Source organism: Electrona antarctica, assembly GCF_951216825.1.
Source record: "Electrona antarctica genome assembly, chromosome: 17".
In the NCBI taxonomy this organism is placed as follows: domain Eukaryota; kingdom Metazoa; phylum Chordata; class Actinopteri; order Myctophiformes; family Myctophidae; genus Electrona; species Electrona antarctica.
In genome coordinates, this window is record NC_136798.1 from 34354285 (window position 1) to 34378663 (window position 24379).

Genomic DNA, 24379 nt, shown 5'->3' on the forward strand with positions numbered 1-24379 from the left:
GCACAGAGATTTGGTGCAGTAGTTCCCAAAGTGGGGTCCTGGGATTCCCAGGGGTCCTTAAATGAGTTCCAGGGGGTCCCCAGCCAAATGATAGTTTGGAACCAAGTGGACCCATATGGGTCTGTAACTCAGAGAAAAAAATCAATGTTAAATTAACTCTGAGAGTGTACACATTTGTACACTCTCAGAGTTAATTTAACATTGATTTTACAAGATAAATTGGGGTCTCAGAGATAGAAATGCCATTAAATGGGGGTCTGTAGACTAATATGAATCTTGAAATTAAACTGGTTGAGAGAATCACTGCTAGAGCCGTAAACATCTTCTCTTATGGAAGGTCCTTGGCATATCTCTTCAAATGGGGGTCCGCAGGCTAATTAGTATTAATTTCGGGGTCAATGACATGAAAAAGTTTGGGAACCACTGCATTAAATAAGGGGTAGCCACAGGCCACTTGCCCACGTAGACCTAGTTGCTTATGTCTCTCACGCAATCTGGCAACACTGCCACGGAAGTACCGCCCTTCCCTTTCCGTTGGTTGAATTCACATTCACAACATCCAAGATGACCGCCGCCATAGCATCACTCGCTTCATACGGCACCGATTCTGATTCTGACAATGAGTCTAAAACTAACACCAGCCCGGAGAGAGTGGACCCTGACGCCACGGCCCACCTTAAACCTTTACAGTCAGCACCGACCATGACTTTGGCTCTTCTCAATGCCGCTCCCGAGGTCGCCGTAAAGGTATGCTAAAGCACCTAGCTATTAGCTAATGCTAGTTATGGTCACGTAACGCGCGCGACGGTCTAACGCACATTATGAACACAAGATGATGTATTGTAGATTCTCTTCTAACTCCGGGGGGGATATAAAGTTACTAAACCTTAAAATGTTTAAAATCTAGCTCCTTTTGGTGTGGGATTCTCTGATGCTTTCCTTGAAGAATGCTCTTCTCTTCTGTCTCCTCCACGTTGTTGTGCAACCTCAAACGTTTTGTTTTGTTTCTCAAGTCAACCAAGAAGCTTTTACTTCTTATGTCTCTTTCATTTACTCCTTTTGATGACATCCCAGACACCTTTTCTACATTTGTTACTGTAAAGGTCTGGGATGGAGTGAGAGCGCACATGTATGTTTTGTCGGTGTTACTGTTGATTGTTATGTGATTGTTTTCTGTCATTGTTTGTGTCCGAGGACCCCCTCGAAAAAGAGTTGCTGCAACTCAAGGGGCTTATCCTCTATTGAAACTTCAAAATAGATTAAATGTGGCTGGCAAAAGTGGTATTCTTGGTCAAATATGAGTCACTCAAATATGAGTTTTCTACACCCCCCCCCCCCCCTTCTCCCCTCTTTTTTTTGTCATAATTAGGAGGCCGTTGAGGTGGGCACACACCTGGACCCATCATTGAAAGAAGTCACCTACAACCCAACCTATGAAACCATGTTTGCACCAGAGGTGTGTCTCGGTGACTGACAGAAGGACTGTTAACACTAGGGTTGTAGTATTCGAGTCTGGTGGTCTCAACTCAAGTCCACATTTTCATGTACTCTGTCTCGTCTTGGTCTCGCTCATAATTAGACTCGGCCTTGGACCAAGGGACTCTGGACCCTTCCTCCACGAGTCCACTCGAGTCACTACAATGCAATGAAATAATTTTATGAGGAGCCCATTAACATTATAATAGAGCTGTCTGGCGCTTATAGACAGATGTCTTATTAAGTAACGGAGTGCATCTGATGCGCCTGCCTCATTGACCAAGATTGTTTTCTGTATCTAATAAGAAAAAAAAATCCGCCTCTGACTCGACCCCTCCAACACTCGGTCCCGACTTGGACTCGCTTTAGGTGGACTCGACAACAACACTATTGCACACATTTTGATCACCAGTTTGTCCAGTACAAAAATTGCTGTGCATATCTCACGTGTGCTATTGTTTTTTTTTTTTTCCTTCCTACTAGTTTGGGCCAGTCAACCCATATAAATCCCAGCAGATGGCTGCCCCCAGGAACATGTTATCTGGATATACAGAGGCTGCTCACGTCAATGACTTCATGTTCGAACAGCAAAGGAGGACGTTCTCTACCTATGGTAAGGTGTAATCCTGGCATCGCTAATGTCTCATAAAAGAGCACAATGTTGCGACTTTCTCATTCTTAAGTTCTGCATTTATTGTGTCTAATATATATTCATATATATTTCCAGGCTATGCTTTAGATCCATCAGTTGACACAAATCAAATGTCCAATACCACATATATTGGGGCCGTGGATGAAGCAGAGAAAAAGAAAGGTATTCCTATAATTGACATTTACTAGTAATGTTTTTTTCTGACATATTTGTACTGCATGATTAATCACAGCGATTATGCACATCATAAAGTGTGTGTGTGTGTGTGTGTGTGTGTGTGTGTGTGTGTGTGTGTGTGTGTGTGTGTGTGTGTGTGTGTGTGTGTGTGTGTGTGTGTGTGTGTGTGTGTGTGCCTTAGTTTTCACAGTTGAGCGTTGGTTAATTTATTTATATTACATAGCCTAGTCATAGTTTTGAATATTCATTGACAGTTTTCTGGGATATACAGGCAACAGACAAAGCTTGTAAAAGCTGAGCACTGACTGGAGATAGAAATTACATTTAACTAGTAATTATGAATGATATCTCTTGCTCCACACAGGACTAACTGTGTTTGAGGCTGCTCCTAAGACAGAGGCAGCAAAGCGGAAAAAGGTGAAAGGAGGAGAAGCAGCAGAGATTGATAATTTCCTTGGACCGTGGGCCAAGTATGCAGATGAGAAGGATGGAGCCAAACCATCCGAGGTAATGTCGTGTCCAGCATTAGATACAATACAGTATATATCTTAGCTAACAACTATGGAAGTGCTATTTATTACTTTATAGATTCCTTCATCCTGAAAGAGGAGAAGCAACACTACTGTATTGTGTATCTCGGAGACAAAATGTATATATTAATACACTCCTGCACATACTACAGTATATACTACACACACACAATATACAGTATATACTGTGTATATATATGTGCATGTGTGAGTATATAGTTAGTATATATTTACTCCATATGTTCCCTGTTATGTCTCATATGAGAAGTGATATGACAACTCCAGTCCATATGTTCCCTGTTGTGTCTCATATGAAAAGTGATATGACAACTCCAGTCCATATGTTCCCTGTTGTGTCTCATATGAAAAGTGATATGACAACTCCAGTCCATATGTTCCCTGTTGTGTCTCATATGAAAAGTGATATGACAACTATATGTTCCCTGTTGTGTCTCATGTGAGAAGTGTTATGACAACTCTATATGTTCCCCCTTGTGTCTCATGTGAGAAGTGATATGACAACTTTTTATGTTCCCCCTTGTGTCTCATGTGAGAAGTGTTCTTCTGACATTCTTGTTCTGCGATGTTTGATTGCCAGGAGCAACAGAAGGAGCTAGATGAGATCACGGCCAAAAGGCAAAAGAAGGGAAGGAACGAGGAGGAGGCTCCAGCAGAAGAGAAGACGGTTCTACATGGTAATCCGTCTCTCGTCTTCTTTATGCATTGTCAACAAGTAATGCCATGTGCATGGCAGAAGCAAAGAGTGAAAGAATAGAGTCCGCACGCACACTTTATCATGCTCCAAAAAGGGTTTATTACTACCGCTGGCATGACGATGTTTCGAGCCTAGTGGCTCTTCCTCGTCTGAGGTCTAGCCACTAGGTCCGAAACATCACAATAACACTATTATTTCATTCATTCTTTTTTTTTGCAAATGTAAATGTTGTAGAAATGTAGCACTAGTAACATTCTTGTGCATTTATGTGACTCCAGTCAAAGATGCATACGACTACCAGGGCAGGTCCTACCTGCACATCCCGCAGGATGTGGGCATCAACCTGCGCACCATGGACGTCCCAGACAAGTGTTACTTGCCCAAAAAACAGATCCATGTCTGGTCTGGACACACAAAGGTCAGTGGGGTTAGGGGTGTGTGTGTGTGTGTGTGTGTGTGTGCGCTTCCACCATCAGGCTGCTCGGGCGCTCGGGAGACAACTGCATTTGGGAACTCTTGAATAGGTTTTTTCGTGACAGCCCTAGTCTCGTGTGGCCAGACTGATCCTGAGCAAGCGATGAAGTGAAGCCTCTTCTCCACTTCCGTTTTGTCTTTACAGTCGTGTAATAAAGGTGATGGTGGCCTTGATGTGTGCGACACACACCAAGACTGCATTTTAGTTTTTAATCTTTACAACATCGAATGACAGACGTTTCGGCTATCCAGCCTTCATCAGTGTCACATCAGTGTCACACTGATGAAGCAGAAATGGATATTAAAACATTAAATGTGAAGATATTTTAAAATATATTTTTGTGAATGGATTGCTTCCTTGCTCAGATTTCAGGAGGTGTAGTTCCAGAGTATATAGCATTCAGAGATTGTGGAATAGTTGTCTGGCTACGTGAGACAGCCTTGACACATCCATGATTATGATGAGTGTGTGTGACTCGACCCAGGCTATAGGGGCGTGACATCATCGCACCCGGAAGTTATGCGGGAATGCCTACTGAGTGGCAAAAAAAAAGAAAAAAAATACTTTCTGGCCTTGATGGCCCATAAATCCAAACAGAAAAGGCCTATCTGATGGTATTAAACAACGTTAAACTCAGCAACATTGCACTTGTACAGAAGGTTTTTGTCATAAAAACCACCATAGACATGTTATGAGCTACTTTCTGTCAAGAAATGTATTCCGCGCAGCTGATTATTTGTGAGAATTTGGAAGTGCTAATTTTCAATAGCGCAACGTGCTGCTGCCTCCTGAATTACGTGCTATTTAGAAACAGGATGTAGGCAGGACCATTGAATGATTTCCACTTCCAAACTCCAACGCTCCATGCTTCTCAATGTTTTGCCACTCAGTCTAGATGAGGGGGGCGTGTCCCGGTGGAAAAGTGATGCATGTGCATACGCACTATTCCTAATGCAAATCTCGCAAGACCATCAGTGAGAAGGAGAAATATTGCAAACTGCACAGATGATCTGATTCAATCTTTAGCTGTGCCAGGCTACTTTATTTGGAATCCATAGAAGCCAGCATAATCTTCTATGGAAGCATGTTGAACACCGTAAATTGCTGATCTACAAGCTGTGCAACACATGCTTGCAAATTGGCTATTTTCGATCGGTTATTAGATACTTTAATATTAAAGAGTATTTGAAGTTGTCAAACTAGCAATATAATGTATATTATATAATGTTCAAGAAGCATCCTCCTTGAATCCTAATGGTCTCAGAAAGTTTAAAGCCTCAATCAATCTGCAATTTCTTCAGCTGGTTGGCTATTATGTAGAACAGCAAGAACATAGGTTTACAACCATGATACCTAAACATAATTCCACATCACAGTTTAGGACATCTTTTATTTATCTTCATTCCATGATGTTAATTAGGCCAACTCCTCCTCTGTGTGTTGCAGGGTGTCAGTGCAATCCGTCTGTTCCCAGCCTCTGGTCATCTACTCCTCTCCGCCTCCATGGACTGTAAAATCAAGGTATCAACTACTCCATAGCACTTGAAAACATAAAAACACCCAATGATTATTTTGTGTGTCTTTTAGCGCTGCACAGATTTAAAAAAAAAAATCTTTCAAATAAGCTCTTTGATTACTTAATCCCTCTAAGAAGATTACTAGCTGTTTCACTGCTCTGTTCAATATACAACCTGTTCATTTTAGCCAATAAATGGGTCATGTAGCGTAATTGTTCACTATTTATTAATATCATGTCATTACGGCTGCTAGTTTTATAGTTTTCAAAATGTGCAACTTACCCCGTACTACAGTACGCTTCTGTACCTGGATAGCAGACACAAATGTTGACACTGGTTGACCGGCTGTCACTGATAATCTCTACCCATTGGCTACTGAAAACGACGAAATCAATATCTGTGACTTGTCTTGTAACTGAATCACGTGGTATGTAGAATCTGGACAACAAAACACTGCAAAAGCATTAATATGCACTGTAACCTCACAGTCTCTTCCGTCAATGACAAATGTGCCCTTCTCAGTTTTGGTGTTTTGCTCAAGACACAGAAATAAAACCCATTTTCCACCCCTGTCCTCCATCTCTGCCCTTTACCCCTCTCCTGTTGGCTAATCAAAGTTTTCCTGCTGTTAAACCTGTTAGTCCTTGAGCCTCTCACCTGGCACCATGTGCCTCTGGTCTTCCCTGCTCGGTACATTTAATGAGCCCTGTAGTGAGTTTTGATGCTGCTGTCGGCATGATGTGGGCTCCAAGCAGCTCCACCATGACACAAATAATCCGACTGGCTGTCAGTGTCGAGACAGAGTGTCAGGCTTTCCAGAATCACTTCTTACTTTTTGTTTTTCGTCCCTTCGCAGCTGTGGGAGGTGTACAACGACAGGCGGTGCGTACGGACCTTTATCGGTGAGTGAGCCTCAAACCACTTTAAACACAACGTCTGCAATTCAAACATCACCTCAACCCCTTTCTGTTCTGTCACACACCGAGGGATTCATGTAAATTTGCTGCCAGTGTAAAGTAATGCCTGCGAGATGCAGCCATTTCACCAACCTCAACTGTTCATCAAAGGAGTCAACGTGTAAAGAAAAAAAGGTGCCCTCTCTTTTGAGAAATATTCACAACGGACGGAAATTGCGAGCTCAGCATTACAAGAATGCTAATGACACATCTGCTGACTGACTGACTGTGTGTGTGTGTGTGTGTGTGTGTGGGGGTGGGTGGGTGGGTGTGGGTGGGTGTGGGTGGGTGGGTTGGGGTAATGCATGCAGGTCACCCTTCCCAGAGACGGTGTGCTGTCGAAACGGAGATTGTTTCCCCTCAGCTGTGGTTCTGCCTGTCAGCTCCTTCACAGAGCATGTATAATTCAACAGCCCAGGGAGACGTGGTGGGGAACGGGGGGGGGGGGGGGGGTGTGATTGGGGAGAGAGAAGCCGTAAATGCAGGCAGGGGAAGCAGGAGATGGAGTTGGAGAGAGATGGGTCAGCCAAGAAGTCAGTGCATGGTTTAAGAAGGGCATAGACCGAATGTTCTTAAAATGTTTTGTTTCCCGTATCGGCCTAGTACACAAATCCTTGCTGTCCAAAGTGTCCATGTTCTGTGTTTATTTAGCAGGTGCAAAGACCTGTGTGCATGGACGATATTCTTTTCTTTTTTTTTTTTTTACATATTGGGACACAATCTGGAAGGAGTGTATTTGTGCCTTGGTTGCTTATGCTTATGCACAGCACACACTCATCAAGGTTTTCCACAGCTAGCCTGTGATATTGCCCATGGTCTACCAGCGATCCTGGATAAAGTGAGTGAGAATTCAGGCAGGCTAGCAGTTAGCCCGTGGCTGTGTTCTCGCCATGGAAGCCCTGATATAAGGGTGGTCTTAACAAGGAAGGTGAACAGGCAGGCAAGTGCTGTCAGACCCGTGGGACCAAATGAGAAAGAGAGGGAATTTTAGAGAGAGAGAGAGAGGCACAGCCATGCATGGAGGTTTTGGCATTTAGAGAGGAACAGAGAAAGGCGGTCAGGCGGGGTGGGGAAAACACATGTACACATGTACCCTCACTATGGGCTCTCAAGTGAATGGGAATAGGTAAATGGTGCATTTATATAGCGCCTTTATCCAAGGTGCTTTACATAGATGGAGGAATGCAAGGCACCAACCTGCAATTAGGGGTTCAGCGTCTTGCTCAAGGACACTTCGACACCAACTCTGGGGTAGCCCGGGATCGAACTGGTAACCTCGCAGTTCCCATCCAGCTGTTCTACCGGCCACTCTACCCTTGAGCCACTGCCGCCACCACGTGCATTTAAAGATCCCACCCACACTTCACCTCCAACCCCCACATCCTCTCTCTCAAACTGCTGTATTTTGCTTTATATTCCTCAAACGAATTGGGTCAAATAAAATTAATGTCTGGGTTTTAACATATTCATCCCCCCTCCCCTGTTGTCTTGCTTTAGGCCACAGCAAAGCAGTACGAGATGTTTGCTTCAACAACACTGGCACCCAGTTCCTCAGTGCTGCTTATGACCGCTACCTCAAACTGTGGGACTCTGAAACAGGTGCGTTCCATGATCGCTCTGCTCTGACTTGAGCAATTGATTTCTGTATACATTGTTGTACAAAAATACTGGGAATAGACTGCCTATGGCAAGCTGGTTTGTCATACATTTACATAGGCTCAATTTATAACAGCAATATAGTCTGTCTGTGGCCCCGGTCTATAAATGAGTTTCATATCATGTAAAAATTACATTCTTGTCTCTTGAAGACCACTATTTACTGGGTTCAACTTCACTTCATTTTAAAGACACACATCCCCTGCAGATGTGACATTTGTACGTGTGTCTGCCATTCCAGCAGAGGGCAGAGGAGAGTTTAATGCTCTACCTGTTGTGTAGCAGCTCCCCTGTGGGGGAGCCACATTAACTCAGTTGATTGTGCATCATCATGGCAGTCATGATGGCTACTAGAATAGGTTCCTAACATTCCTTATTATTCATCGATGATGCCCTGAATGTAAGCAGAATCTAAGTGTAATATGATTCTCTGTTTTTATGTTATGGATAATCATAATAATGAATTAATGCCACATTCATCAGTAGTTCTAATAACAATTGATGAATGAAAACACATTAACTGGAACAATAACTTACCGTACTTCCAGTTATAGGCCTTGTTCTAATGAAATATGCTGTGACAGGAGTTGGGCTACTTCATCATTTTAAACATTACTCTAAGCATTCTTCATTCTTCACGGTCAGAAATGTGTTTAATTTAAAAGGTTACACCTCCTTGCTGCATCACTGCACTGTTTTTGAATGAATCCAGAGACGGAATGGATTTTCTGTTCTGTTGTGGATCTGTGCTTTGCTTGGGTCTACAGGGCATTGGATATAGCATTATACATATTGTTGCTGTCTGACATAAACCCTGAATCTCCATATTTCAATTTGTTATGTTTGTAAGTAAATTAATACCCTACCCATCAAGCAAGTGTCACACGAAAAGTAGTGAAAATGGCAGATCAAATGTAATTTATTATTTTAATAATATTTAAAAAAAGAACCGTTTTGGACATAGAAGGTGTCCGCCCAACATCCATGATATACGTTGCCCTTTGAAACAACTTCACGGTAATCCTTTTTGTCTTTTTTGTTTGTTTCAATGTGCGTCTCCCCACTCCACAGGCCAGTGCATCTCCAGGTTCACCAACAGGAAGGTGCCGTACTGCGTCAAGTTCAACCCCGACGAGGACAAACAGAACCTCTTCGTGGCTGGCATGTCGGATAAAAAGATTGTTCAGGTAATGTCGGCCTGTGCTGTGCTGTGCTGCCACACCCTTTTTACATTAACCCATTTTGACCTGAGATCAGATTCTAAAAATGTCTTCTACATCCCCTGTTTTCTGAAAAAGTTATGTTTCTATGTCAGTCGTTCTTCGATTTTTCAAAAATAGCAGACCTACAAGCTCGTAGCGCGCCACTCGGTGGCGCGATATGAGCTTGTAGATCTGCTATTTTTCAATAGCTAAAGCATAACATAATGCTAACACCAAAAGGGGTTCCCGCCAAAAATGGGTTAACATTGAGGGTCTTACTGTGCAGGGCATTCTAAATATACCATGTCCTATCATCACACCTGATGTAGTTCTCAGGCAGTGAGGTGTGAGCATATGAGCGTTTTGTGTGTGTGTGTGTGTGTGTGTGTGTGTGTGTGTGTGTGTGTGTGTGTATACACGCACGCACGCACGCGCGTGCGTAAATGTTATGCCCACAGAGCGTGAAATGCACTCCTGTCTCATCGTGTGTGTGAGAGAGAGACACAGTGGGTGATGGGACTAGAGCAAGACATTAATCATGAACCATGTTGGGATGGAATCAGACTTGGTGTGAGGATATGGTCGAGGGGAGAAAGAAGACCAGATCCTTTACAACGGAATTATTCCATACCGTAATATCACTGTGTTCATTTAACTCTGAAGAGTTAATGACTGGAACCTTATATGGGTCTATTTGGTTCATGAGCGCTGTTTTTATTTAATTGTTCTGTGTACATGGCAGTGGCTATGGGGTAGAGTGGCTGGATGGTAACCGCAAGGTTGCCAGTTCGAACCCGGGCTCCCCTAGAGTTAGTGTCGAAGTGTCCTTGAGCAAGACACTGAACCGCTAATTGCTCCTTATGTGCTGGTTGGTGCCTTGCATGGTTTCCGCCACCATCGGTGTATGAATGTGTGCGTGAATGGGTGAATGTAATGCACATCTATGTAAAGCGCCTTGGATAAAGGCGCTATATAAATGCACCATTTACCATTTATATCTTTTTTTACACAACAATCAACTTGGTCTCTCCAAATACAAAGATTGAAAATTTGTGGGAGCAATTTTAACCGTTTCCGTCCATCCGACGTGTCCACACGTCCTAGGGAATCCAATCGACGGATGTATTGTAATTTTTCTTTTTTTGAGTCGGACTCGGCCACCGTACGCTTCGCTCTACGGTCATATTAGCTTCCCGTTCACTAGCCTGTTAGCGCGGCAGAAAGAATGCCTCGTCTCTCCTAATCCAGGGCGCTCTCCGTGGTTTTGATCTGATGGATATACTAGCGCTTAATTTCTGCTCCTCATCCGCCTCTCGTTCAAAAATATGAACACTTAGTATTTGGATCATGTATCGTATAAATGAAATGGAGAGAATGAAAGCGGCCATGTCTTTCCGGCACCCCAGAGCTCCTATTTTGAAGGAATCCCGGCGCTGGGTGAGCGTTTTAACTGAACAGTGTTTGGCACAGTTCTCCTTGCTAACCACATGGATTAAAATCACCACGGCATTCATTTGGATTCCATACAAGTCTGCACGTCTTCTATGGAAGCGTGACACGCACCGGTGAAAATATATTTTCCGGTTATTAGTAGTTTTAAGATTAAAGACTATTTGAAGTGGTCAAGCTAGCAAATAATAAATAATAATAAAATTCACATTCAATCTTCCTGAAAACCCCGATTGATCTCATTCTTTTTTTCTCTATAAAAGCAAAGGGTAAATCCTCTATCTGAACTTTCTTCAACTGGTTGGCTATGGCTAGTGGCTACCAAAATATTATAATTGTACATAGTGTGCTAATTGTTTATGGAAGTCCTTTCATGCTGTTTCACATATTGAAGATTAGAACTTGACCTAACAAATGTTCAGTCGTGAGATTTCTTTTTGCTTTAATCCATGTAACCAGGGGAAGGGTGGGGTGGCATTGTTATATGATAAACAATCAGTATGAAAGTATTTATCTGTTTGAAATATAGTCTCTTTACTGCTGTCCAAAGAGCTGACTGTTTCGGTGTCATTTGTCTTTAAAGAATTTTACTTTTTTGCATTTTGTTCTGTTGATGGAGCTGATTAATGTTACCCCATCAATTATCACCATTACTGCCAATTAGGAAGTGCTGTCAGAAGAACAGAGTCCCACTCCCTCCGCGTATCTCTGCTTCCTAAGAGCAGTGGGATCTATTCCACTAATTAGAACTGTGTGCATGGAGTTATGGCTTATGCCTGCACTGCAGTGAAGCATTTTCTTTTTTTGTGCGTGCTTGTTTTTATTTAGTTGACTGGCATGTCTTCATGTAGCCCCTTTCTGCCCTTAGTTGATGAACAAATGATATCACACCCATCTGACCGTCATCCTCCCTCCCTCCCTCCTGTCTCTCTCTCAGTGGGACGCCAGGACAGGTGACGTGGTGCAGGAGTACGACCGCCACCTGGGTGCCGTCAACACCATCACCTTTGTGGATGAGAACCGTCGCTTTGTCAGCACGTCGGATGACAAGAGTCTTCGGGTGTGGGAGTGGTAAGACGAACAAACTAGGGCTATGCCATAGTATGACTATTGGATCGTGAGCGATTTAAAATCTCTCCAAGATCTGCCTTTACAGAGATGTGCTTTCCAAGACAACAGTTAAGCCTGATACTGCAGTCGGGCTATATTCAGCCTGCAACGTTTTCATTGGACAAAGTTTTAAATTAAGCATTGTTTGCACAGATAAGGTTTGCACGTCTGCTGGCAACAAAGTCTTCTCGAAACCCTTTTATAACCCTTTTTTTAATTTTATTTTGTATACTTTTTTCGGAAGGGGAAAATGGTTTGCTTATACTATTCAGTAACTTAATAAAAACTAACATGAAAAATACTGCTAAGATTGTGGATGGTGATCGTGCCTGGAGAAAATCGTGATATGATATTTTGCCATGTCGCCCACCCCTAGTTCAAACATATAAACAGCCCCTAACAGTAGTAGTACTACTAGTGCGTTCGCATTTTGATCCCCTGTCTTCAGAGTGACAGATTGGTGAGTCATTCACTAAAACTTGCCGCTTCGAATCCCTGCGTACCTGAGTAAAATAAGTCTTGCTGTCCGCTCCCACAACCACCACTGTCATCGTTGCCTTTAGGGCGAATCTTTATTCCCACGAGCTCCGCTGAAGCTGCTCAGTAGCCAAGGATGGAAGGCGGTAATTGCACAGGGCAGCTCCCGCCTGTGAACGTACGTGTCTGCATGTACGTGAAGCAGGGTGTTAATGAGAAATGCATACTATGGGAGAGCATTCCCCGGATAGATAAAGGCAAGAAGATGGATGATGATGAGGAGGACAATGAAACGACTAAGGAGGTAGCGGCAGCAGAATGGCATTTGGTGGGTTTTTTTAAGGGGGGGGGGGGGGGGGGATTCGGAGCTGAGGCTGTAATATAAAGTTTGCAGAGACCATTTCAGTCAGTGCTCTGTTTTTACTACTTTGTTTCAGAGCGCCACAGCAACCCCTGAAAGGCCTGTTTAAGTTGTCTTATTTAAATGGAGAAATGAGATAAACATTTGAACTACACACTATAGTAGCTCTGATTTGCCCGTGCCATCGCTCCTTTCATCAGGAAAGGGTAGACTGCTCTAAACACCTGCCACTTCCTCCTTATACACGTGTATGCCCAGTTGTACGGGGGTGGGGGGGGGGCAGACATGAGACCTTGTCTATGGAGATCTACAAGAACAAAACACGTCACTTTGCGACGTGTTGTGAGCTTGTAGATTAGCTATGTTTTGTGTTTTGCTGCATGTTCGCCCCAGAATGGGAAGTCTAGGGTTCATGTGATTTTTAAATCGAGAGCATCATTTTTGCAGGAACTACCCCAGTGAACCCCACACATTCTTCCCACGAAGTAGACAAATAAATGATAAGGATTCCACCACGGTTCCAATAATTAATTGGATCATTTTAAACGGAGGAATGCAGCAACCGCAGACCATGTTCAAAACATTCAAATCATTCCATTTCCACATTTCCTGTCTCAATCTTTCACTTCAGTCACAGAGCCAAGCTGCCACGCCGTCTTGTCATCTCACTCTCTGTTTTCCTATGGTTTGCAGAAAAACAACAATCTGTTGTTAGGTGTTCCTGCTGTCAGGGACTTTGACTAATCAACTAGCCCACAGACAAAGCCTCGCAAATATGCTGGGGAGGGGGGTTCCCATGCCGCTAAACAAACGCTGGTGTTTGCTGCTCAAAGATGATAAAATATTTAAAAGCTTTCTGATAAAGCGAGCTTCCTGGGGCTTCTCGGAAGGGGGGCCCTTATTCAAGGAACAGTATTATTGTGGAATGGATTTTATCCCCCCCCCCTCTTTTGGCTCTCCCTAGTGCTCTCCCCCCTATAATTAACGGGTGCAAGCATTCATCAAGGATTTATTTAATGTTTCGCCTTTTTCCACATTAGTCCCAAGTGAGGGCTGAAATGTTAATGTTCAAAAACTCTGTTTTGCCAGTGCAGAGTGAGAGGCAAGTTGGGGGAGGGAGGGGGTTGTATGTCGGGCCAAAGAGAGGCTTTACTGTCCCCCGTTCTCTCCCACGGATACCACCTGGCTCATGGCTACCCGCCTTCCCCCCTCGCCAGAGCTCAGACTACTAAGCCCTGCCTAGCGGACTTAGCTAGGCTGAATTAGCGCAGCAGAGTCACGTATCACCACAGCGGAGTCAGAGAGCGAACACTGAAGAACGGTGGGAAGGAGAGGGAGAACAGCGAGGCGGCTGTCTATAGCGGTGGTTCCTTGACCTCCTTCCCAACAAGCGCTGTGCTGTAAGACAAGTCCAGGTGTGACTCTTGTGACAACCACACATTATTTTAGGAATATATAATGTATAACTAATATACAAAAAGTTATTATCTTTTTCATTTACTATATCAGTGCTTTGTGCACTGCACTCAAAGGTAAATTATACAAATTTAATTGAGATTGGTACTGTATATGTATATTTTAACCTGACATCCATATTTCGGGCATGTCGTACGCAAAAGTTTTACATTTAATTATCAAATTAAATGTAAAATTGTCAATCTGCAAGCTCATTTTGATCTTGATCTCGCTACATGCTATGCTGTAGATCTGGCCCATTGGTGTGCCTTTAAAAAAAACACTGCTGTATGAACAGGCAGTCCGATCATGGCGCAGACACCTACATATAATCAAAATTCTATCCACATTTTGACTGGTATGCACCAAAATACTTACACAGGTCGTGCAGGCTGTGGAAGGAAGACTTTTATCTGTTGATTAGGGTTATCTCCAGGGGGACATAGAGTTTCTTTATGGTTTGGAGTAGGCTTATGATCGAGATATAAAATGTGCTCCACTATGCCAGGGACGGCATTAACACTTTTTTTTATACGTTGTTGGGCAGAGAGGGGGCTGAGTCTGGGAGGTTTGGGGCAGCACCGGGCCTTTGTGAGTCAAATAAAGGCTGAAATCAGTGGTGCAAAGTAACTGAGTAAATTTACTCAAGCACCGTACTTAAGTAAAATATTGAGATATGTTTTACTTTACTGGAAAGAACTGTTGGCTCTACATGATTATTATGTTTTGGAAACTTAATGTTGCATTGTCATTCTTTGCCTTCCTCTCCCCAACACCACACTAAGCTTCAAAGCTTGCATGTTTAATTTCCCCTCTGCAACACACGGGGGGGGGGGGGGGGGACTGTCTTCACTACTTGCTGTATGAATTGGATCATGACAGTGGAGACTTGGCCAAGCCCAAGTTTATTTGTATAAAAACTACAAAGAACCTTTGTGTTTGACAGGCTCAGTCGATGGGTTACAGTTACATGACGGAAAACATGTTTGTTTGTTTGCATACTTCTCTTTGCTTTCTTCCTGCTCGCATAAACAAACATTCCAGAGTCTTTTTAAACACCAATAAGTTGGGTAATCCGTTATTTTTGGAACTCCAAGGGGAGATCTGACGTTCTATTTAGTTTCCAGAGTTTGGCTTGTCTGTAGACATCGGTTCTGACAAACGCAGTGACCCCATCTGAAGTTTTGAGGTTTCGTGTGTGTGTGTGTGGGGGGGGGGGTTCATTATTGATGAGAAGTGATGGTTTGTCATCACGAGGAGGTGGGGCACCATGGCCTCAGTGCTGCTGCTCTCTCTTACTGTCTGTGTTTATCGTATTCTTTCATAAGGGGCATTTAACACAAATTGTCACCGTATCACCCTGTCATGCCAAAAAGCATACACACAGCACTGTAGCACTTAACGTGATCTTTAGCAGACCATCAAAGTTCAGAATAGATTAGTTCCTTTCCCAGAGCAGCGGGAGAAGAGAAGAAGGGCTGTATAGATAATTGGATGCTGATAAAAACCAACATTGTTCAGACCGTTAACCATTATTTAGAAAAACTGAAGGCAAGATCGACTGAGGTAACATTATTGCCTTGTTTTGTAACATCTATGTGATTATTGTGGCATCATCTGTTGACTCTAGGCCCAAACCACATGGCTGCAACTCCTTGCAACAAACCACACCAATGCAACTCCTTGCAACATGCCATTAGGAATAATGGTTGCAAGTAGTCGCAAGGAGTTGCACGTTGCAAGGAGTTGCATGGGGACCCTCTAGTGTGGTTAGGGCTTAACATGGCTTTGTGGATGTACAGTATATTATTTGTGAGTTGCATTGTGAATGGTTTTAAGTTTTGCTGACTGCAGAGTGCACTGTACATTCCTGACTAATATGTTCATTTAACTCTATGCCTGTACAAGTAGACCTGTCACAATTATTCATTGGCAATTATTTGAGATACCGGTAATCTCAATTATTTTTGAGAAATGTCCATTTTTCAAAAATAGCAGATCTACAACTTGTAGCTTGTAGTTCAACGAATTTCTATTTTGTAAATTAGAAACAAAATTCAATGTCAGTGATTTATTTGTATATTGAAGTTATTTGTCATATCTGCCCTGTGCAATTTGTGATTACCTAACAGAAATACAAATTAACGTTCCAACGTTCAATGCAAAAAAAAAAGGACTGAGGATTTTTCTTTGTCGTTGTGGTGCGTGCGTGCGTGCGTGCGTGCGTGCGTGCGTGCGTGCGTGCGTGCGTGCGTGCGTGCGTGTGTGTGTGTGTGTGTGGCTCACCACCTGCTTGTGTTTTCCAGGGACATCCCCGTGGACTTCAAGTACATTGCAGAGCCCAGTATGCACTCTATGCCAGCTGTTACGCTCTCTCCCAATGGTAAGTACAATTGGACATGGCAGAACATGGATACTCTATCAAACAAGTTAAAAATAGTCTGGTTGAAACTTGAAAGCTGTTATTCATTAAGTGGATAGATATGCAGTCTTAATATAGTGTAGCCCTCTTTGTTCAAATCACCTTGAAATGGGCAATAATAGAACAATCGCACATGTGCTTACTACGTGTTCCAGCATGAGTAGAGGTAGCCATTCACTGCTGCAAACGATGGCTCTTGTGTTCACCCAGAGCATGGCGAACAAGTCACTAGTCTTAATGTCTATGTGCAGCGTACCGCAAAAACAAACATATGGTCCCCCGACTAAGCAAATGTAGCCCATAATCGTTCTCTAACCATGGAATCCGTTCATCTTGAAGTGACTCCATCAACTCACTCTCTTCTGTTCTTTCATCCTCCGCCGTCATTTGCTTCCCATATGGTTCTTCTCCTTCCCTTCCTTGGGGGCAGTGTTCATATTTGCGGTGACATGGATGGCTTGTCTTTAATAATGGAGAAGTTTTAACAATGAGACAGAGCTTGATTGGGCTGCAGAAATGGACCGATGTTTTTCATTCTCCTACTTAAAGGACCACTTCACCACTTTTCAACTTATCTTCATATAATTGGTCCTCACTAATGTACTAATGATAAAATACCACAATTGTTTTCTACTCGGTCTGTGTTTCATATGAGGGCTGTGGGCACTTCAGAAACCTGTCCACCAGTGACATCATCGTTTAGGCAGATTCTTTTTTTAAACAATGAAAAGAAATAAGAGATTTCGATTTTCATTATTCATTAACGATGGCTTCCATTATCGCATTGCAACTTTTCAGGAATAGAAAGCCTGCAGTTTCTATTAGCTTGGATTCCCGATCGATGATGTCACTGGTGGACGGGTTTCTGAACTGCCCACAGCCCTCCCATGAGACACAGACCGAGTAGAAACAAATGGTGGTATTTTAGAGTTAGGGTTTAGTTTAGTTCTCTTTTAACTAGCATACTAAAAGCCAGTGAAACAACATTTCGTTCTCTTATGCATTTTATGTATCTGCTGAATGACAAAGTTATCTATCTATCTATCTCATGAACATTAGTGAGGAGTGAGAGATAGAAGTGTCTTTTATTTGTAGATCAGAATGGTGCATGTATATACACACGCAAAGAGTTCTTCAAAATATCTGTCTTTTTAGCATATACGTGCACGGGCGTTTTTCGGCCACATTTATTATTCCCACCATGTTTCCTTTCAAGAAGTGCAGTGATTTGTGAGAGCAGTTGGCACAGCTGTGCAGCCGTTTCCATCACTATAAAGCAACATTTAGACTCAAGTGATGTCTGGAACTAAAATGTTCTGCCAAGTAGAAAGAGTGAACACTGCGCCGTTAAAACTTTTTTTTTTTTTTTTATAGCATTCCTCTTTACTGATTATTCTGGTGGGAACAACCATCAGTGGCTCTTCCTAGAATATTCCAGTCAAAGTCCGGTTGCCATCTTTCATCAATGTTTTCATTGGGGGGGGGGTTCTTTGTTGCTGTAAATAACTTTTCTTGGCATCGTTCCCAGCCATCTGTGTCCAGTGGTTACCTTTTTTAGTTCAGCTTTCATTCGCAACCACACAAGGCTTGAAGAAGTGCCTTGTAGTTCTTGCCGATAAACATAAGGGGCTTTTCAACCGTAAGCCACTAGGGTAGTGTTGGCACAAAAGCACAGGTTTAACCCATTTTGGACTGACGTCGAAAGTTTAAAAGTGTCTTCTAAATCATGACAATTTTCTGAAAAACCTCATGTTTCTATATCAGTTGTTCTCAATATTTAATGTCAAGGACGCCAAAATTATATGTAATAGGCCGCCGACCCCCATCTGAAAATATGTTGATCCAGGGACCCCCCCCATAAGCAAAGATTTGAGTTAAAAACGTTCGCTCTGAAAGAATTCAAAGATTTGAGGCACATTTTCAAGATAAAAAAGAATAGCAGATCTACAAGCTCGTAGTGCGGCACTCGGCCTGTGCTATGAGCTTGTAGATCTGCTATTTTCAATAGCTAAAGCATAACACAATACTTAAAAAAACAGAATGGGTTAACCTATACTGCGACACGACGCAAAACATCACAAGATGCCACACCAAACAATTCTAGTAGGAGCTTAGTAGTTTAACATTCTTAATGTGAATTCAACATTTGGAGCAATCTGTAGTGGCATCTGCAAACTATTTCTAAGTTATTATTACGTTTTTGTACTATAGTCCTATATTTGGAGCCATCATTAGTGGCAGCACAATAGAACATACCAGCAAACTATTGCTAAGTTATTAATTATTAAGCTCTTTAAGTATTTGCCATATCATTATGTACCATAGTTTAATTACGTTGTGGATATTGAGTTTGTTATATCTTTTTGCCACAAGCATGCGCTATTATACTGAATGGACCATTTGTAGCAACAATACATAAATGACAACTACCTACCTCTAGCATTTATATAATAAAGCTTTAATGCGCTGAAGTACCATGCAACCATTCTCTAGGTTTGTATTAATAAAACTATGCTGTTGTCTCCATCACTCTGTGAAACGCTGTATCGTTCAACCCCTCAGGTAAATGGCTCGCCTGCCAGTCCATGGACAACCAGATTCTGATTTTCGGAGCCCAGAACCGCTTCAGACTGAACAAGAAGAAGATTTTCAAAGGTCACATGGTAGCCGGTTATGCCTGCCAGGTGGACTTCTCCCCCGACATGAGGTAGGACTTCCCACATCACTAACCCCTCTCAAGAGGGTCGACGCGACATCCCAAAGCCTATACCACTTGTGCAAGGACGTGCTGTGATTGGCCAGTGCACTTGTGCAAGGACGTGATGTGATTGGCCAGTAGCCACTTTGAGTGGCAGATGGGGCAAACGCTCACTCCAAAAACATGATTTACTATTCTGTGCCCATCGTCGGGTCGCAACTACAACGGCGCTGATTCGGCTCAATCGAACTTTGCAATAATCAACACGGCAACTCACTCGGCTTTAGCTCGCTCGATGGGGCCTCACGTGGCTAAAGTTTGCTTGAGACTGTGCGCCTCCGCCACTGTCAAAAACTATACTTTATCGGCCCAAAAACTAGTCTGCAGTTGTTGTAGGCGAGAGGCACTTCTGCGTTGTCCACAGAAGCGTGTTTATAAGCTCAAGCGGTTTGGGATTTAGAATGTCGCAGGGTAGATGGCAACTGTTGACCTCATCAGCGGAGGTTGATCTTGGGTTGTTACTAGATGCTGGCCACCCTAGTAGAAATGACAGGTGTTCCAAGAAATACAAATACTTTTCTATTCTATGCGATTTCATTTTATGGGAGGTTGGGGTGTAATTGTTAACTTAATTTAACTTAAGCAAAGTTGTGTGATGCCGAGTAAGCTTTAAGTTATGATTAATGTCCAATAAAACTGAGTTTATACAACTAGAATATATACCCATTGGAATATATGAGCACGCACACAAGCGACCCGCGAACCGTCGTTGCAAGACACACAGAAGCAATGTGTGTGCAGACGTTCGCTGCATTGCGGTCAGTACAGGAGAGTCCGTGGTCTTTTTTAGAGGAGAAATGGAACAATGTAGAGACGTTGACATCCAAAAACTTACGGCTGTGAGTCTGTTATGAGGCTTGGAGTGTCCAGTGACCCGTGGCAAAATTAGATGGCCAACGAATGATGGTGTAACGCAACCACGCATGCGCACTAAAGCAACCACGCATGCGCACTAAAGAAACCACGCATGCGCAGTAGCCAGTAAGGGTGAAGCTGTGAGACTGGGAGAACGCAAATAAACAGCGTTCAGTTTGTTCATTTGGGAAAAGGGCTTTGTGATGTTTGTGCAAAATGCAGATGAACTGTGCAAGTGAGGGGGAGCAGGGTGGCTAGGACATACAGACACACACAGACATTTTGTCATTTATATTGTTAGATAGATTATAACAGGAAATTATCTGCCAAGGCAGTGAACCATCATAGATTATACCGGATTTCTTTAAACATCAGATTAAGGTAACCATAGTCATCGTAGGATTAGCATCATACCAGGCACAATTTCCACATTGTAGCATATAAACATGGCAAAACAAATCCTTTATCAGTGTGACGTGATCAAGGACGACTGTCTATGAGCCAATTCACACCATTAATGTAGGCTATGTAGAGCCTGAAAGAGCCTCCGGAGTCGCCGGGAGAAACTAGACAGCTGCAGCAGATGAGCCTGATTAATTAGAGAGACAGAGATGAGTGTACGTGTGTCAATTGAATAATGCTGCAGACCATCAGTAATCAGCAGAAAGCGAGAGACACGTAGCGCTCCTGTATGCCACAATTGAATGGGTTCTCGCCCAGGCTTTTTTATTTAATTTTTTTTAAATGTTTTTTTTGTGGCTTTCGCCTTTATTTTATATTTTTTTAGAGGGACAGACAGTAGGCTGACAGGAAATGGGGAGAGAGATGGGGGGGATGACATGCAGTAAAGGCCGTCGGGATCGGGAGTCGAACCCGCGGCACACTGCCAGACTGGATTACCAGCCAAGGTGCCTGGACCGCTGAGCCACGGCCCAGGCCAAGGCTTTTCTTTTGAAAGGAAAATGCATGTGGTCTCTGAGGCTGTATGCATTGATGTACCAAAATACCTGGAAGTGTTACATATCTTGTGGCTGGTCCTACAATTGTCCGATGTAATTGTATGTGAGACCGTTGTATAACATAAGTGTGTAAAAAAAACACACACACACACACACATCCGTGTGAAGTGAGGGGCGCTCTTATCATTGTACATCATCATACATCATCTCATTCCGGCCAATTACAATTTACGTAATGTTTGTGGTTCCACAAACACTAAAAACTGGCCATTCATTGTCCATGGCATTTAATGTTTGCGTTGGGACAAAGTTTGTGTTTACACACACACTAAAAGCTGGACATCTGACGTCTGTCTTTAAAGCACAGGGAATTGACCACTATCTACAAGTCAGTGTGCAGACAGCGTTGTGTAAAATGGCAGGAGATACGTATTTCTATGCACACACTTGTATCCCCTTGTCTAAAATGACTGCAGCTGATGGAGAGGTGTTCAGAACAGCCTGTTCTCATATAGAGTACACGTACATACAGGATATATAATCTAACGAGGAGTAGCTAACTGGGGCAAACTCACTCTTAAGCAGGAACCCCAATTAATGACCTGCTACTTCGCATATTCACCTACACGACACCCACGTGCCATCATGCATAACGTCTATCCGCAGGTGGACTGACTTTTTATTGGGAAACCATGGTAACGCAGGCACCACTGCCTGGAGTGAAGACCCAAATTCAGACTCCTCCACCATCAGCAGGTGAAGTGGGACAGGAGTCATTTTTAGCAAAAGTCTTAACCTCCCTCTTTCTCCTGCGTCTCTCTCCCTCTCTCCCCCTCTCCCGCTCCCCCCCACCTCCAGTTATGTGGTATCTGGAGACGCAGATGGGAAGCTCAACATCTGGGACTGGAAGACCACCAAGCTGTACCACAGGATCAAAGCCCATGACAAAGTGTGCATCAGTGCCCTGTGGCATCCCCACGAGACCTCCAAGGTCATCACCTGTGGCTGGGACGGGCAGATCAAACTCTGGGACTGAACCTGTGCCTGTTTTGGAGCTTTGTGTATTCTAGGGGGTGGGGGGTGGGGGGGGGGGGTGTACAAATGCTGTGTCCCCAGACACAGCCTTTGTACATTGTGTCCATTTAAGGAAGTATAGAAAGAGGCTTAAAGAGATGTAAAACTGAGCTTTTTCCTCTTTCGTGGATTTTCTGAAACGTGTAAAAGCCATAGGACTGGTATCCAGTCTTATTGCTGAAGTGTATTTTTATACCCCGTTAACAGAGCCTTCTGTATGTAATGATAAAACATATACAGCTTTGAAAGGCCCCTGCACTGCAGGGGGTGTTTTCACTCGCCAGCTCATTCCTCATTTACCCATTCACGTTCATTGTTTTAATCTGCAATGTCAGAAATGTGTTGTATAATTTTTATTTTTTGATCCCGGGCAAAAACAATACATTCTTCATTTGTAACATCATTTTTGACTGTCCCTTTATGGAAATAAACGTTTTGTACATGTTGCCTGTCAAACTGTCAAATGTCTTCTTTTGGCCGTTTCTTCTGTTGCGTCCATGGTGGCTGTAGAAAGTCAGTGAAGAAAGTTTATTATGCTTTGGGCTTTCTATGGGAAAGTCTGTAAATTCTCTCCCTCTGCTCTTTTCAACTGCATTAAAACATACAGGGAATTTGAATAATTCAAAGAGTGAAAGTGGAAGTGGAATTCTCTAATGAATTTCAGTGACAACGTTTGTTTGGGGTGGCACAGATAATGAAGGAGTGATTGAGTATCGGAAGAGAAATGTGTGAGATATAATGGTGAAATGACGTGTCCATGTGGGTACAGGATTGACATTTTCTATTCTAATGCCAGAAGCTATAACATTCAGAACTAATTGCATCTCATCTCTTTCTGTCTCGAGCATTCTCACTCTCTCACACGTGTATTCAAATACCCTGTTTTCTTACAATTAGAATACCTTTTACGTATCTGCAACAAATGCTTTATGTACATCAATCATGATGCAGTACTGTGGCATGGCATGCTTCACATAACAGATATTTCTCTGTATTCTAGATTGGCACTTTAAAAGTGGAGGTGTGGGTCTGTCTGTATTCCTCATCTGGCTGTTGGGCCAGGGTCGGGCCACAGATTGTATTATCCCAGGTAACCATGTGCTATTCTTTTATTATTATTTTGCTACCCGTTTGCATGTGCCCTTTTCCTGTAGAAAGAGGCATTGAGCTGAATTAATTTGGCTCCATTCTCGCTGTTATCTGTCCATGCTGGCTGGAGGACAGGTGTTGGGGCAGGCCAGCCAGGCTGTGGGCCAACCCTCGATGACAGATAAGGCTGAGCCCTAGCCAGCAACATGGCCACTATGAGCAGCACATAAACACTTTGGATGGAGAAACTCTGCCCCTCTCCATAGTCATTACAGACTGAAAGAGAGAGAGTCGGGGAACTGAGCTTTGCTGAAATGTCGCACTTAACACATGCTCATGATTCATTGCCAGGTGCCAGCACAGAGCACACCAAGTTAGTCTGAGCTGTAAGCAGTGCATCCATCCATCCATCAGGGCTTCCACTGTGTGTTCACCCAGCCCAAGGTGTAGACGCTGCTGGCGTTGAGTACGTTCTTATGCAGGAAGAGGCGGGGCTTGGCCGGATCGTTGTGGGAGCAGAACAGGCGGAAGTTGGCGTGCTCGAGCTCCCTGAGGAGGCTGAACCAGTAGCGCACCACGGACGGCTCGTCGCCCGCCACCTCGAAGCCGGCCCAGTGGAGGTGCACCTCGAGGAGCAGCTGACCCACCGAGTCCAACACGCCTTCTAAAAGCAGGTTCTCCAGAATCTTCCACTCTGCACTCTCCATGTCTGCCTTCAGTACGTCCACCTGAAGTGGAAAGACAAGTGTTGGTTTATTTATTTACCAGCTGAACACTGCATTGTAATGTGTGTGTGTGGCTTTGTAAGAAAAATACACACCTAGAAACTTGACATCGCTATTATTATTAGTTAGTGTTAGTGAGACTGGTAATGGGTTGAGAAACGGAGGACTGACAGTGCTGTGGTAGGGCCTTCTAGGGTGGAGCAGAACAGTGTTCATTTTGGCAGCAAATTCTGATTCAGTCTTTTTGAGTAACCATTTAGTTTTAGTCCTATTTCAGTTATCTGAAATT

General features: G+C 43.3%; 2 protein-coding genes and 1 long non-coding RNA gene across 3 annotated transcripts in view; 2 read left to right on the forward strand and 1 right to left on the reverse strand.

Moving 5' to 3' along the window:
* Positions 1–24379, forward strand: part of LOC306940467 — a 560182-nt gene that overhangs the window by 233813 nt on the left and 301990 nt on the right. The window lies entirely within an intron of this gene.
* On the forward strand, positions 478–22732 carry cdc40 (cell division cycle 40 homolog). Its single transcript, XM_079525578.1, has 15 exons — positions 478–747; positions 1370–1456; positions 1960–2089; positions 2204–2290; positions 2670–2812; positions 3434–3530; positions 3829–3968; positions 5472–5546; positions 6399–6444; positions 7996–8097; positions 9226–9341; positions 11743–11876; positions 16515–16591; positions 19193–19337; positions 22061–22732. Exons 1-15 carry the CDS (start codon positions 565–567, stop codon positions 22236–22238), a joined length of 1740 nt encoding a protein of 579 aa, XP_079381704.1. The 5' UTR covers positions 478–564; the 3' UTR covers positions 22239–22732.
* The window catches only part of mettl24 (methyltransferase like 24), a 43598-nt gene continuing 42101 nt past the window's right edge, over positions 22883–24379 (reverse strand). Inside the window, exon 5 of the mRNA XM_079525579.1 lies at positions 22883–24093. Coding sequence (XP_079381705.1) covers positions 23776–24093 — 318 coding nt within the window. The 3' untranslated portion in view covers positions 22883–23775. The remainder of the gene's footprint in view (positions 24094–24379) is intronic.

What these genes read in the sequence shown, in the direction of transcription:
- cdc40 (XM_079525578.1), top strand. Translation starts at nt 565, where the DNA reads ATGACCGCCGCCATAGCATCACTCGCTTCATACGGCACCGATTCTGAT. An exon ending in TGAAGCAGAGAAAAAGAAAG is followed by an intron (nt 2,291 to 2,669) that starts GTATTCCTATAA and finishes TGCTCCACACAG; the next exon opens with GACTAACTGTGTTTGAGGCT. An exon ending in TGTTACGCTCTCTCCCAATG is followed by an intron (nt 16,592 to 19,192) that starts GTAAGTACAATT and finishes TCAACCCCTCAG; the next exon opens with GTAAATGGCTCGCCTGCCAG.